Raw genomic sequence first — 16826 nt, 5'->3', positions numbered from 1 at the left:
TTGGGTTGCTTTCCTCTGGGTGGATGGAGCAAAAACTGGACCCTTTCCACAACAGAAATGCTCACCAAGAGCAGAACATCACTCAAAACTTCACGTCACCGATGATGCCCAAAGTGTGTGTGTGTGTGTGTGTGTATCTTCTCCTTCCCTTGACAGGAGAGTGATAAAGAGAGACTAGTGCACAGGTTCATGAATGACCTTCATAAATATGTAAGCTTCATCCCAAGAGCCCAAGAGACTAAGGGACAACATCAAAGATCCAAAAGACCTGTACATCAGGCAGCATGAGGTGGTGAAGCCAACATCTGTCACAAGATAAAGAAGGAGCATTTTAGCGTGCTAAAAGAGAGTGTTCCTTGGCTGCAATGTTTTTGCTGCGTGTGTGTAAATACAGTTACATATTAATATGGTGGCATAATCATAGTGTTAGCAAACTTGTGGGGTGATCACACACTAACAAGAGGGTGTTTTGTGTATATGCAGTAGGACACCTCTGACTGACAAACAGAACATGGTTTGTCAAACATGCACTTTATTATTCTAATAAGAGAGACTAATGATTCAAGAAGTCACCCAAACTGGTGCACCTTTCTGATTGTATTGAGACACCAGCTCGCGAGCTGTTATCTGTGCGCACAGCCTCATACCCCCCCCCCCCCCCCCCCCAAACCCGCTCACACGGAGAGAGAGAGAGAGAGAGAGAGAGAGAGAGAGAGAGAGCGCTCGAACACCGGATTAATTCCTCTTCCGCGTTTACTTGCGCTTTAACGGACACATACACACAAATTTATATCAAAATACCTGTCTCAGCAAGTATTCTCTTGGTTATATCATAAGTGTCATACAGTTGAGAAAGAAACCGGATGTGTGTCAGTTATTCGGTCCGTGTTTTCCTTCTTAAAGTGACAGCAGCCAAATATTCTTGCTGTTGTCTGTCATTAATGTTAGTAATATATATATAAAAAAAATCATTATCATCATCTACTATGTTCGAGAGAAAAGAAGATAGTGAGGAGAGCAGTCAAGAGGAAAGTGATGAGGACAGCTTTTAGGATAAGTGTGTCGCGTAAAGTGTGAGTAGCCTACCAAGTAACATCTCCAGATACCCCCTTGAGAACCAGACCAAAAAAGTTATGTGCACCCCTGCCTCACAGGTATGTGCAAATGCTCTCTCTCTCTTTCTCACACTCACACACACACTTTGAAAGATGGTAAATAATTGCACTTATCAGATTACATAAATTGTCAAAACTGTAACTGGTATTCATTATGTTTGGCTGTCATGTAATTTAGATGTTGATACTTTACAAACACACAAAATAATCAAACAAGTTGACAATCTATATGCATATCGAATGATTTACTGTTATCCAATATAAATTGGATTAAATCCTGATCCTAGTCACAGTTAATGAGAACAGATGAATTGCAAATGAAAATTCTTATGTTAATGTAATTATAAAAAGCAATTACTTTAAAGTAAACATGAACTCAGAATTGAATCCTATATCTATCCTATTTTATTAATACAAACTTCCTAATATTCTTGTGATTTGCATTTAAATAAAAAACTGCAATCAAAATGTAATAACTTGCTCTGCATCGGAAACAAATTTCCTTTTTCGCAGCACCACCCAATCCTCTTATTTTTACCCCTCGTCAATCAATTCTCCGTGTATTAAATTAAGCACCGCCCTGTTTTCGCTTTGATATACTTTAAATACATCACAATTGAAATAAAAGTTGCAAACATGTCCACATTTTGTAATAAAAACCGTGTAGGTTATCAAAGTAAATTGAAAATAAACATAAGTTTTGAATATTTTAAAGATGTATACAACAAGTTTTAAAAATTCACCATTAGGCTACCTATGGAAAAACTACCATCTCAATAACACAATTCTATCAGTAGCCTGAGTGATCTATTCATAAACACTGGTCATGCTAGGGTTTCCGGTTATACAGCAAACAGAGCAGGTAACGATTTCCAGGTAGGAGCATTTTGTCACGCAGACGGTGCTTGAAACGCGACGCAGCTTGAACAAACAAACAGAAAATTGTTTGGTGTTTTTAATTGGCGTCTTTTAACGTCAGACCTTTGGACTAGAAGCTTCTTATCGCTGCAGGTGTCCCACTGGAGGGGAGCGGCGAGGTCACACACACACTCCCCAGCTGAACTACAAGCTCCGCGAGCAGAGTAGCAATGAGAGGAGAGACCACTCCTCCGAGCGGAGGGCAAAAGTCCGGGCTGAACGAGCACTGCACCTGCAACGCCATTCGCGATGACAACCTGATATGGTCGGGATTACTGAGCGAGACTTACATTAAACTTGACGTCTCTTTTAGCTGAGCGCGTTTCCCCTCTCAGACATATCGTCTGTATGTTTCTTGCTGTGTATATTAGTGGCTGCTGTGGTTCGGGATGGTGTGCTGCCTGCCAGAGCATCACAGGTAAGAACGGAAGCGTTTTGATGTACGCCTTCGTACTCTTTTAGGTTTAATTAGAAATATATTTGTTACGAGTTATACATTAGACAGATAAGAGGATATACACCTTGATAGAGCATCGCAGGACATGTAAACTTTGTACTGGAGTTTAAGGACTTTCTTCTTAAAAAGTGTGCTTTTCACTTATGGAAATTCGTCTTAACATGAGGAAACATTCAGGACATTTTGTAAACAAATGTATGAAGGGTAGATATTCAAAACTTTATATCATCTATATACGGAGATGGGAAACATACAATGTTTACTTACGAAAAATGTTATGTTAATTAGGCTACTGTATAAAAAATGGCTATAAAATGTCCTTTTTTTATGTGACAGGGAATCATATATACATTAACCAATATCGCACAAGCAAGAGTGCTCTACTCAATATGAACATGTTGTGCTGATAGTAGCCAACTACAATAGGACTGATATTGTGTTGTTTAATATAAAAATGCAAGATTTGGCCACTTTTTTTTCTCTGCCAAGGAAAATAGTCCACAATTTCATGTCACCCAGATACCTCAAACTCAAGCTGAGTGATTTAAAAAGTGAAGCGTCCCAGAACACAATATCAGCACTCCTAAAACTTCACTTTAGGACTGTAACTAACTGTTCACCCATATATACTGGATATATGGACTTAAGCACACAAAATATTATCTTGATAAATGACATTAAATTATATGATTATTCACCAGTGCTTTCAACGTTGTTACATCATAAAACAAGTTCAGCACATTTTCTGTATACGCTGCATGTCATAAGCTTTATCAGATAAAATATGAATAATTAAGCCTACTAAACTTATCTCTTAGCATTTATAAAGCATTTTAATACTTTTTTTAAACATTATAATCTAGTTACTTGAGAACATGTGTGATACTAATGAACAAAATGTATTCATTTATTCACTGTAGCAGGTCACACACTTGTTAGTCCTTTTGCAATTATGTAAACAAACATCTAGTGTACATGCCATTCTTTTTTTCACATCTTTTAACAGTAACATTGTATTATGACAAATATGCAAACTACATACTACTTTTTTGGTGTCAGAGGTGTGGAGTGTCTTTCTCACATGCTGCCATTTCTGGTTTCTGGTTTCTGAGCTGACCAAAGTAAATATTCACACAAATTACAAGTCAATAATATCTGTGAGTTGTGTAGAACACCAGAAACTGGCGGTCAACATATATAATTTAAAACAAATTTGTCCAGTATACTAGACATTTGGAATGAGGAAGTAATAGAATTATCAGATGACGTTTATTGTGGAAAATTATGGTGTACATGTTAAACACATTGTGGTTTAAAGAGTAACTAATATGAGTCAAGTGAGAGGAAAAAGGAGGAGCTGCAGAACTGTACTACATAACAGCCTATAGGGAAAGAAAAGTAATGTCCCCCATCTGTATAGTTAAAATTGTTCTGTATCATAAAATAAAAGTGAAGCAAATTATTTTAATGCTGTAGGTGCCCTTTCTATGCAGAGTGTGAACAGTGCTTTACAGTGACAGTGTAATAGTTTAGGAAGAAGTAATAAGATAGTAATTAATCATGGTTACCCTCTTTTAAACCATTGTTAATGCGATGAATCGGCTACACTGGAGGTGTTGACAAAATGTCATATCATGGATAGAAAATAAAATTACATTTATGACATTTTATTGTTTTATTGCGACTTAATTGTTGGGCATGTACCTACAATGACATATGGTAACTAGCCATCCGGTAAAAGACATGACAAAATAAGACAAGGAAAGTAGCACAAACAAAAATGCAAATGTCAGATAGTTCTAGAAAAAGTGCCAAATGTTCCATCATATTATACTATGGTATTCTTTGAAGTATCTTGGAGTGTCATGTAAATATATGGCAGATGAATATGTTCTTTCAGTTCCATGGTAGCATCATCTGATATCGTTACTGGTATTTACCAATACTTTTTTTTTTAAATAAAGGATGAACATGCATATTTGGAGTTATGATAGAGAGTTTTGACAAATGTATCTGCAAAGAAAGAAAGAAATCTCAAAGTTATGCTTCCAGATGCCAAGCAAACCAACACTCTGGGCTCCTTCCTCATTCTTTCCTCAGAGATCGCACAGATCTTTAAAAACGACAGGTGCATGACAGCACTCAGCAACATCCAAACATCCCAAGAGTGTATATTCCAGAATATTCTGTGACAGACACAGAGACAGCCAGTGAGAACGAAACCGTGCCCTAAAGAGTGAAAGAGTAGGTCCAGGTGTCTTAACCGTACTGGTGTCTATGTCACAGATGGAGGTCAGGTCACAGAGTGGAGCTCAGTGGCCAAATTGGATAGTTGCCCTATTTTTGTATTGCATTAAGCACTATGTTCACATTTCTGCTGTCCTAGAGGCCAGAACTGAACATTCTGGATGCTGTCACTGTTTTGAGAATGAAAGGAAGAGAGGTAGGCAGGAAGAGAGGTGAATGTTTTTTCCTTTTGTCAGCAGTGTGGAGCTGGGTGGACGGGCCTGTTAATTGGTGATTTAATTAGTGTTTAATATTGCAGCTGTGCCCAAAACAGGAAAATCAAGCACCAAACAGCAGTAAATACAGAACCGTACCAGACAAAATAGCACCCTTAAGGCTGGAATACACTACATGACTTTTAAAATCTGAACTGATTTGAAAACACTATGAATTGCTGACTTTGAAAATGATTACAGTGAAAAATGGGTATCATACTAAACGTTTGAGGATTACACACTACCAGACTTTCATGTTGTGCTGAACACAACAAAAATATGCAGAAACATGCACCGTGTTGCTAGGAGATGCATGACAACTGAAAACAATATGTGTTCTAAAATCGGCTCAAAATATAAAACATGTTTGATATCCTCCGACCGGATGGAATCACAGTCTGAAGCAAAAAATCTGTGCCCATCATACACTATGTGTTCGCATTTTCTGCTAAATCTGTCAACTTTTGAATGGAATACATTAGAAGATTTTTTTTTTTTTTTTTTTTTTTTTTTCCACAATTTGCAGTCTGGAAGAGTCAATTCTAGTTGCTGAAAGTTAGAGCCAGTCTGCAGATTTTGGCCAGTTGGAGTTGACAGATTTGACAGAAAAATAGTGTGGTGTATGATGGGCACAGACTCCAATTTTTTAGCTTCAGACTTTGATTCCATCCACTCGGAGGATATCAAACATGTTTCATATTTTGAGCCGATTTGGGGGTTGAGTGTGAGTTTGTTGTTTTCAGAACAACTTGAAAGTCTGAGTGTGTGATCCTCAGATGTTTAATATGATGCCCAGATTTTCTCGCTAGTGAAAAGTCGCTAATGTATGATGCCTAATAGGACAGTGAGAGTACATGTATTCTTCCCAAACTATACGAGGAGGTCACGGTTCGGTGCATGCAATCAGATGACGAATGCAGTCAGTCACGGGCGATCAACACTCATATCCATAAGGGGGCGCACATGGTAATATAACGCTGTTTGCTAACCGCCACAACAGGAAAAAGAGCACAAGAAGAACAGCGCATACGAGAATGACTTGAGCACTTGAAAACAAAGTCCACTAGATAGTGTGCACACATTGAATGCGTCTTTCTGTGCTCATGGACATAGGAGAATACTTTGAAAGGCTCGCACACTCAACTGAGTTCTGGAGCGGAACGCGGAAAATTAAGTATAGGAGGGTTGGGCTTAAGCTTTGAATGTTTAAATATAGTTTAAGTGGAGCAAACTGTAACACTCCTAATTCACAAGTTTTATTTTTCATTACTCTTATTTATTTTGTACTTTTATAACACAAGATGCTTTTGAGTTTTGTAGCTGATTGTGACCAAATACCTTTTGTTTTTTATCAGCAGTGCAAAAACAATATGACCTTTGCAAGAGTGCATTCTGTTTACTGCTTAGTGCTTAATTAATACACTATAGGAGGCTGTACTTTACCAACTAGGGGACTAAATGTTGCTAGGTGGAACAAACTGTGATTGCACTACAGTCTGTTCAAAATAAAATAAAATAAACCTGGCATTGTGGATTTGTTCCTTTGTCAAGTAACACTTTTAGGGTCCAATTCTCACTATTAACTAGTTGCTTATTAGCATGCATATTACTAGAATATTGGCTGTTTATTAGTATTTATAAAGCAGGTATTAATGCCTTGTTCTGCATGCCTATATATTCTACATCCCATAATCCCAATACCTAAACTTAACAACTACCTTAGTAACTATTAATAAGCAGTAATTGGGGGTTTATTGAGGCAAAAGTCATAGTTAATAATTAGTTAATAGTGAGAATTGGACCCTAAACTAAAGTGTGACCATTTCTCCTATTGTACTGAAATCGTAACGTATACTGTGACTTTTGTGTACTTTACACCGCTAATGCCTAATGTTTTAAAATTTGTTCCAATTTTAAAAGTTGTGTACTGCATTCAAGACTTTCAACTACCCAAAATCTGCAGACTGTTCTGACTTTGGACGCATCAACGCTACTTGCCAAAACTGCAAATTGGCAAAAATCGTGTATTGTATTCCAGTCTTTACTGAGACATATGACTCATGTTGTTTCTACGGTATTTGCACACCCATATAAGCTGTACCAGGTCTATTGTTGTCGAGTTAATCATACATAGAGGACATGGAGATTTTACGCAGAGTAAGATTGAGTAATCTGTCTTTATAATGTCATTTTGTGTTCTATTTCCTTCTACGAATGTGGCGGTAAGCTGCAGTAAGGGTTTGGAATGAAGGAGTGTTCTTTAGGGAAAGTGTACTGATGGAAAGAGAGGATGTAATGACACCACTGAGTCTTGAAGTGAAATGATGGAATAAGGTACATGACATATGAGCTGTGCTTTTCAAAAAGGCTATTCCTCCCCAGCCACCAGAACGGCATTGCAACATAGGGGGAAAAAAGAGAGATAAGATACTGAAATTGAGTCAGAAACAGAGAAATAGTGCGGATTTCTCAGTTGAAATAATAAGAGATTAAGGGTGAAAAATCAAGGGTGGTTTATGCAGCTCTAAAGGCAGGGTCCAGGCCAGCTGCTGTTTGCGGTTTGTTCCTGAGGTTATGCCTGACAGTAACTTGAGCCATGTGTGCAGGCTGATAAAATGTGGATTAAGCAAGAAGGAGAGGGGCAGCAAGAAGCATAACCGTAAAAACTCACTCTTGGCCTTTCAGGACCCAAATCTTATTCAAAATAGTTTATTCATTCCAACATAACTTAGTTAATACTAATGGATGAAATTTAGAGTTTTAGCATGTTGTGTGTTTGTGATGTCATTAGCATTGTCTGTATTTCATTATAATGTGTCCTTCTGTAAAATCTTACGGATCTCTTAAAGCGTTAGTTCACCCAAAAATGAAATTTCTGTCATTAAGTACTCACCCTCATGTCGTCCCAAACCCGTAAGACCTTCATCCATCTTCAGAACACAAACTAAGATATTTTTGATGAAATACGAGGGTTTCTGAAGCACACATTGGCAGCAACGTCATTGTACCTTTTGAGGTCCAGAAAGGTACCAAAGACATCGTTAAAATAGTCAACGTGACTACAGTGGTTCAACCTTAATGTTATGAAGTGACGAGAATACTTTTTGTGAGCAAAAACAAAACAAAAATTAAGAATTTATTTTACAATTTGAACTGTTGTCATTTTGTAAACATAGTTAACGTAGTGAATGCAGTTCAGCGATGTTGCAAATCGTCCCTTTGCGCCACCTGGTGGTGATTTCGTGAAAATCATCACATGTCACAGGGTTGTATTTACACACGGCAGTAATAGGCATGTTGGTTGAGTACCTACTGTATATATATATATATTAAACATTTGAGGAAGAAACAGACTTGCTGAAGAGTGGTCTGTAGTAGGTCTACTACTACAACTAATAGGTCATCTGGTTACTTTGCACCTAATGTTTAATGAACACTGATTTAGAATGTAGTAACGTTAATAAAATGTTTGTTTAAAGTTATCTGGCCTATAATAACATTAACAAAACATGTTATTTATACATTCATTGAACATTTTTCTGAAACATTTTTGTTGGATGCTAGTCTAAAATTTTTTAAATGTTACTAACTTTTTTCAGATGGTTCAGAGAGCAAAAGGAAAGTTTCCATAATACTTTCAAAATTATAAAATAGAGAAAACATTAATGGAATGTTTTCTCTAACGTTTTCTCTAACATTCACATAACTAAGAATTAAAAAAAAAAAAACATTTAGAAAACGGGACGTTTTAAGCCCGGAACACACCAAGCCGACGCTGACGAACTAGTGGCGACGAAAGCAGACTGCAGGGTTGGCTCACGTCGGCAGCGTCTGGGTCCAAAGTTGCCCTGACACACCAAACCGATGCTAGACACCCAATGGCCAAGTAGCATGTCCGTTCTGCGTCTGCGTAAGAAGAAATGCCTTTCCGTACCAGCAGGTGGCAGTAGCTGAACAGCCAATCAGAATGATCAGATGGCCTGACTGACCGACAAGCTCCGACGCCGATTCAACATGTCGAATCACCCGAAAAAAAGCAGACGAGGACCAACTTCAGCTGACGATGTGGAACACAGTGAGAAAACTTAGTCGGCCGACGAACAAAAACTGCCCAATGGCCGACCATCGGCTTGGTGTGTTCCGGGCTTTAAAGATTCTGAGAACATTCAGAAGTAACATTTTCTAAACTTAATGGGAATGTTAGTAAAACGTTCCTTGAACAAATTTTTTGTTAGCTGGGTATATAGTTGGGAAGTATGCATATTCGGATGCAGCTAACATTTCTCTCACTTCATCCACCATCTTGGATTTATTTTTTTCATTGAACTTGTTGCAGTGTAATATCGGATTGATTACTCTGTAAAGCATACATGCAGTGCTGACTTAGAACGTGATTTATATGATGTATCTCAGAAGGCAACATAATTAAATTCCCTTCTTTTTGGAACAACCATCGTGGTGAGTGTGCACTTATGATGCCTGAAAATGGTGCCTCCATAGGAGCTAATATATGGTGAAAGTAAGCAGACATGGCTTCCGAATATATTGATATTACTTGAAAAAAAGCTTTAAATAAAAAAATTATATTTCATGAAGGTTTTCTGGACATTTTCCAGCCACTTCCACATTGCCGCAAAGATTGTTCTGTTACCCCCATATGGAAAAGACAAGTTCTGCCCCTGCTCAGATCTTCACAGCAATTTCCTCCCTTAACAATCAAAAGCAATTCGTTAAACCCTGATGAATTAGACATACTGCATATCCTTTACACATCCCCTTCACATCAAGCTATCATTCTTTGCTTCTTTTGTCTCCACACAGATAGTGACCTGTTTCCTCCTGGCCTGGAGAAGGACTCAGAGACTTGCTCCATTGTTTTTGTCTAGCAACCAGGCAGAGAAGAGTATGCTAGACAAGGCATCAGCTGTTGTATGGTGACCGGAGACAAGACAAGAGCCTGCTTTATGAACGCTTCTTTTGCAGATACATCAGAGACGTGCAGTCAGAGATACAACAGTGTACCGCTTGACTAGAGAATGAATAGTGCGCTTGGCCTGCCACAATGCTCAGCATTCACACCTGTCGGGAAAGATGCCGTTTGCTCTAAATCTTCAAGAAAACCACCAAGCTTCAATAGCCAACAGGAACATGAGCCAAGAAAGAGGAGGAGGAACACTGTCAAGATGCTACTAAAGCTGAACACCTCTGTCCTGGTTTGTGGATCACTCAAGCACTGACAGCCAGGGACATTTTGCCTATGAAATAACCTCAGAGAGACCTTGCAGGCAAACTGACTGTGGACTGTTTTTTAAATTGAGGGCTAAGTTGGACGGCTGTCCAGCCCCAAGGCTGCTACACTGACAGATCAGCCATTTAGAAGGTTTTTCCATCAATACCATGTCAGCCTAAAGGAATCTAAATAATAATAATTACAAATGCTTTAAAACTAACAACTGCATCTTGCACACTTTCAGTTTTCTGGTCGGCCTGGTTATGTTCATGCAGGCAGTCTTATAAATATACTCTGGAGTCTGGACTGCACCTGTCAGTGACATCACAAAACTAAAGAGGAAAACTTCCCAAGGAGCCACTGCAAATCAAAACCAAAAGTCAGTATATTATTAGAAATGATTTAAGTATAAGCTGAGGTGAAGGACACAAATAATAAGCAAGTCCCAACCCTGAGGTGATCTAGAATATTTCCTTGCTGTCCTTTCTCTTTCTGCACTCTGTTGGGGAAATGACTGAAAGTGAACGCACCAGTGAATGATCAACTGCTCTGCCACTACTTTATACAGTAATTCTTTAAGGTGAGTACACTTCTACTATAACATAAGGCACTCATCCAAGATGACGTTCATGATATTTTGATAAAAGATTCAAAAGGCTGAGTCTACTTAAATAGGATTGAAGGGCTAATGCAGGTTGGACTACCTGGGAATGCAGAAATAGTACAAAAACCTACAAATTGTACAAAGCAAATGTTTTTGTTGTTTCAAACCTGTTCTTTCTTTTGTGAAACACAATGGAGATTCAAATTCCGACTTTTAAGCATCACAAAGTGGTCCATATGATTATATTCAAAGTCTTCCTACTTTCAATGACTATGACTTTGTGTTTAAAGGTGCAATGTGTAACATTTTTGGAGGATCTATTGACAGAAATGCAATATAACATACATAACTATGTTTTCAGTGGTACATAAAGACCTTACATAATGAACCGTTATGTTTTTATTACCTTAGAATGAGCCATTTCTGTCACATACACCGCGGGCCCCCCCTCCATGTCAAGTCGCCATTATGCACCAGCATATTTCTACAGCAGCCCTAAATGGACAAAAACTTTGTTAGAAGTAAGAAGAAACCTCATTGCTTCACACAAGCTACTCTCTGCTCTCTCAGACGACGACATGTCGGCCAGATGGCCATCGTAGCTTCTCCGAAAGGGAGGGGTGCAAAGGATGTCGCTAAAATTTACACACTGCACCGTTAAAACAGACCAAAATTTAAAGGGTTAGTTCACTTAAAAATGAAAATTATGTAATTTATTACTCACCCTCATGTCGTTCTACACCCGTAAGACCTTCATTCATCTTCGGAACACAAACTAAGATATTTTTGATGAAATCCGATGGCTCAGTGAGGCCTCTATTGCCAGCAATGTCAGCGAACTTCTCAAAATCCAGAATTACTCAAAACATATTTAAAACAGTTCATGTGAGTACAGTGGTTCTACCTTAATATTATAAAGTGACGAGAATACTTTTTGTGTGCCAAAAAAACAAAATAACGACTTTTCAACAATATCTAGTGATGGCCGATTTAAAAACACTGCTTCGAAGCTTAACATTTGTTTCGAATCAGTTGTTCGGAGCGCCAAAGTCACATGATTTCAGCAGTTTAACAGTTTCATACGCAATCTGAATCACTGATTCAAAACAAAAGATTCATTAAGCTTCGAAGCAGTGTTTTGAAATCGGCTATCACTAGATATTGTTAAAAAGGCATTTTTTTTTTTTTTTTGGCGCACAAAAAGTATTCTATTTTAATACTTTGTTACTTACTGATATCCCTCCAGTGAAGATAAACACTGAATGAATCAATGAGTCAGTAAGTTGAACTCAAGACGCAGATGAATCTAATTAATGAACAAATCAATCAGATTGGTTTTGTGAACTGGATCATCAGATTCATTGAAAAGATCTCGACTCAAAAGAATGAATCATTCACATTTCAAGAAGAGACAGGATGGGATTTTCAGTTACTGAATTAATCTTTGGTCTGTTTTTCACACATAAGATTTAGACACAATATAACAGAAACGTCTTATGGACCACTTTTATGGTTATTTCACTTCTTTTTTAAAGCCTGAAAGTCCCCATTCATAATGGTATTGAAAAAAGTGACTATTATTATTCTTTAAAAATTCTACAGCATTATGACAGAATCTCTTCAACAATCAATGTAATATTATCATGGACTTTAGTATTTTTGTTTTTATAGGCTTTCTTGATTGACTTTCTTCATGCCTCACCTCAGTCACAGGGAAGCAGTATGTCAGTGATATGAGACTCATTTCCACAGGGACTTAATTATCAAAGCTTCACAAACGTACATGTAAACAACCCCTATGGCTACACATGCACTTTGAACAAACAGTGCAAATGAATGACACTGGTCCTGGATAAAAAGAAATATAGTTTGTCTTTGTCCGTGATTATAATGTATGCAATGTAGTTTAAGAGCAGATGCGGTTTGCTGGTGCAGCAGTGCTGACTGTGAAGGCAAAGCCACTTACGGGATTGTAAAGACAAGCTGTCCTGCAACCTTGAGGGTCACAGGGACCACAGAGACAGGCCATTTGTAAAGGAATTAAGGCTTGATCCCCTGAGCAGAAGGGAAATTGTCTTCTCTAACTACTTAAAATCTTTATTCTCTCTCTACACACATCCACATTGTCGTCCCCAGCCACATTAACATGCTTTAGACTAAACACAAGTGTTTATATTAAACCTTGTTTCCATTGTTTGATTACATCATAAATTGATTTTAAGAACAGCTTTATAAATAAAGCTGTGTTTTAATCATTAAGCAGCTTGGTTTGACTCCAGAATGGTGTTTTAAAACCTCACTGAATAATTTACATAATATTTGCATATTGCATATAGTGGCGGGAGAGATGTGCCATTTAACATACCAGTAACAGTATAACCTGTTCATCATTTTGAATGGAAAAAGAATGTAATAATGCTAAAGTGAAAACCTGTTAATTGCTTACTATAATAAAATGCAGTTTATATATAGTATAATTTATATTGAATTTAATGGGTCATTTCATTTATATAATTTACAGTAAAATGATCATTTATAGGGATGCAGCCGATATGAACATTTTGGCCGATACCGATAACTGATAATTCTTTATATTTGAAAGCCGATAACCGATATATTGGCCGATCTCACCACTAAAAGCCATGTCCCAATCACATTATAGTGTTCTCATTATAATGTTATCTAGCCTATATGACAGACTTGCATGGCACATGTTGCACCTTTTTGAAGTGATTTCAATCATATTTCAAGCAATTCAAAACCATAACGGCAGATAGTGCGCATCTGAAGTGTCTCAGCTGAAGGAAATCTATCCATTATTTATTGGTTTATAAAATATTGGCCAAATTTTCTTATCGGGCTGACAACGATAACATTAAAAATGAACATATATTGGCCGATACTGATATGGTGGCTGATATATCATGCGTCCCTAATAATTTTATAATATATTAAATTTATGGTGAAAACACGTAAAAAGATGTCTCCAGAAGTCCCAGCATGATGCGGCACATTTTGGTATATTTTAAATAATTAATCGTGTTTCTTGCTATTTTCACAATCAGTTACACAGTTTTTTTGTTACATTTTATGTTATTTAGTTAATGTTTACAGCTTTATTTTATTGATAAGTGCTACCCTGATGGCATTTTGACAGCCTTTAATTGATCATGTGCCCTTTTATTTTACTACTTGAATTTTTATGGTAGTTATATGTATTTTAAGGTAGAAAATCAGATTTTATATAGGTTATAAGTAGGTTGGTATATTACAGTATATCAATAATAATTAAATATTCAGTAATAAACTGAAATATACAGACCAAAATGCATTTACATAATGCCTGAAACATTCTCACTGTGAATCTCTTATTGTGAATTGAACGGGATTTTTTTCATGTTTTGTCAACTGTACACATGGCAACTTCTTACCTAATTTCCATCTTGTTTTCTCCAGGAACTGTAGCCAGGTGTCCTCTCACGGTTGGGACCAGTCCTGAGCACCATTAGCAGTGAACATCATGTCAGAGCTGGAGGATTATTCCCCTCCGAGGGGCCACCCCCATCCTGACCCTGCTCGCATCCAGCAGAACCTCCTGGAGGAGCAGGTGGAGCTCTGGTGGTTCAGTGAGCCACGCAAATCCTTATTATGCTACTGCGCTTCAGTGGCCTTGATCTTAGGCTGCGGCCTGGGCGGCGTAGGCCTCCTTTCCACCACCACCAGCCTTTCCAGCGAGTGGCGGCTGGGCGCTGGAACCACTCTTTGCCTTCTCGCTCTGGCTGTCCTCCTCAAGCAGCTGCTGAGCTCCGCTGTCCAGGACATGAACTGCGTGCGTAGCAGGCAACAGATCAACATGATAAAAAGTGGCGGTTTATCTGACGTCCTCATCATGTTGATCACGGGAATATCTCTGCTCATCTCTGGGGCTGTGCTCCTAGACATGGCCTTGGCCTACCACATGCCCAAACCCGGCAAGGCACTGAATGATATGTATATATCTGGGTTGGTGATGCTGGTGGTTGGGAGTTTCACAGTGTTAGCGGTCAGCATTTATGCTGCAGCATCTTTTCTCTTAGAGAGGACAGGGCCTGGACAGAGACGGTGGGAGAGGACAGTGGGGATCTTCAGCATTTCAGGCCAGATGCAGGCAAGGAGAAGAGAGACTGCTTCGAGTCTGGCCCAACTGATATAACTGGGACTGCAAAATAAATACGCCATTCTTTCACTGAACAGGAACTAAAATGCTCTCAAAGAAACGTTGCACCTATTAAACTAAGGCACAAATCACATGTGACATTTACAATTGCGTTTCACAAACAAACTGATTTACATTTTGGCTCAAGGTTTTAGGCATTAAATCTTTGAGGGTATAAGCACAAACATTCATCTTTTACATGCTTCATTCCAATAAAGTACAGTTAAAAGTACTGAAAAAGCACAAAAACAATCTAAAATTTGATCTTTAATGAATTGATTTTAGGTAAAACATGCTGCTTTCTCTTCATTGCTATTGGACAACTACATTATGTGTGTGTGTGTCCTTGATGGCTTTATTTATGCGGGCAAAGGTGAGCATACCAAGCGGTTGTCCATCTGAGGATGTCTTTAGTGGCTCTGATGTGTGTATGTGTGTGTGCGTGTGTTTGTGTGTGTGAGTGAGTGAATTGACCAGCTGTGTCATTTTGCATGCCTGTGATTTTACACTACAATCTGTGCAGGCGAAGCTATGGATCAAATAAAGGATCAGAATGTCAATCTGGAGAATGTGAGCATGTTTTGATTTTATTGGTGTTTTTGTTTTGTTTTTTGTAATTTTTCCAAGAAAAGGGGGATATTTTGATTGTAGAAGTTGATTTACACTTTGATGCAAATTATTGGTATTTTGTTCTGAAGGGCTTATGAAAAACATTTACAAACAGATGGAGATAAACAGATGGCAGGTTGTAGCCATTTAGTGGAAATCTATTTCAATTTGTACGCATAATAAACAAACATTCAGGCTCTGCCGTGACAACTTTGGAGAAATTACTTCAGAAAAGCAGGCAGCAACACACCTCGGACACACCTAAGCTACATTGAAAGTAAGGCAAGGCAAGTTTATTTATATAGCACATTTCATACAATTCAAAGTAATTCAAAGTGCTTTATATAGAAAAGAAAATAATAAGATAACAATAAAAGCCTCACAATGTGGTGTGCGGTGTACATTACATTATGTGGTGTACATTACATAAAAAGAGAGACCAAATACAATTCTTTTTTGTATTTTTACACTAATGTTCTATTTATTAAAACCAAGTATAAATTTCATCAAGTTAGCGTTTTTACGCATTTTTACAGTTATTCCAAAATAATAACTAAAGGCAGTAACAATTTAAACAATATATATTATTTATAAAATAATATTCAGCTTTTCTTTTTTTTCAAGTATAAATTTCATCAAGTTAGCGTTTTTACGCATTTTTACAGTTATTCCAAAATAATAACTAAAGGCAGTAACAATTTAAACAATATATATTATTTATAAAATAATATTCAGCTTTTCTTTTTTTTCAATAGTAAATTTATTTTCAGCAGTCATCAAGCTTGTACACACTGGTCACTCACTCGCAGACACATAGATGTACCTTTAATTTCACCACGCTGATTGCTCACTAAAAACCCCCGCAGTCATCATGTTTTCAGGCCATTTCGAGTTTGATTTTGTCATGAAATAAAGCGGTGATATCTAAGTGACAGTTGTTTACTTACTTTTTAATTAGTCTTTCCATTAACGCCATCATTAACTGTCAACCGATGTTGCAGTCAGACCGATTCGACGAGAACGCGCACGAAAACAAGAGGCGGGATTTATCGCACAAACCAATCATGTCCAATCATAACCGATCATATCCAATCAAAGCGTGATGGAGGCACTGCCTCCTCTCACGTGACTTTCCCCCATTCATTCGCAATTACCCCCCACTAAACCCACCGCACACTATACGGGCTCTGCTTTGTT

General features: G+C 37.8%; 1 protein-coding gene across 5 annotated transcripts; it reads left to right on the top strand.

Moving 5' to 3' along the window:
* The first annotated feature begins 1995 nt into the window (after window positions 1-1995).
* Window positions 1996-15589, top strand: LOC127514509 (transmembrane protein 125). 5 transcript variants are annotated; one of them, XM_051897418.1, is made up of 6 exons: window positions 1996-2451; window positions 9813-10371; window positions 10466-10600; window positions 10743-10801; window positions 11237-11346; window positions 14282-15589. In XM_051897418.1, the coding sequence occupies exon 6, from the start codon at window positions 14346-14348 to the stop codon at window positions 15015-15017; it is 672 nt and encodes a 223-aa protein (XP_051753378.1). In that variant the 5' UTR covers window positions 1996-2451; window positions 9813-10371; window positions 10466-10600; window positions 10743-10801; window positions 11237-11346; window positions 14282-14345; the 3' UTR covers window positions 15018-15589. The 5 variants fall into 5 exon arrangements, with proteins under 5 accessions (XP_051753378.1, XP_051753375.1, XP_051753377.1 ...); XM_051897417.1 differs by lacking the exon at window positions 11237-11346 and having other exon boundaries at window positions 1997-2451; XM_051897415.1 differs by having other exon boundaries at window positions 9813-10801.
* Window positions 15590-16826: the final 1237 nt, after the last annotated feature.

The sequence above is a fragment of the Ctenopharyngodon idella genome, chromosome 6 (genome assembly GCF_019924925.1).
Source record: "Ctenopharyngodon idella isolate HZGC_01 chromosome 6, HZGC01, whole genome shotgun sequence".
Lineage (NCBI taxonomy): Eukaryota > Metazoa > Chordata > Actinopteri > Cypriniformes > Xenocyprididae > Ctenopharyngodon > Ctenopharyngodon idella.
Note: the sequence above shows the minus strand (reverse complement) of the source record. Positions and strands in the feature narration are given on the sequence as shown.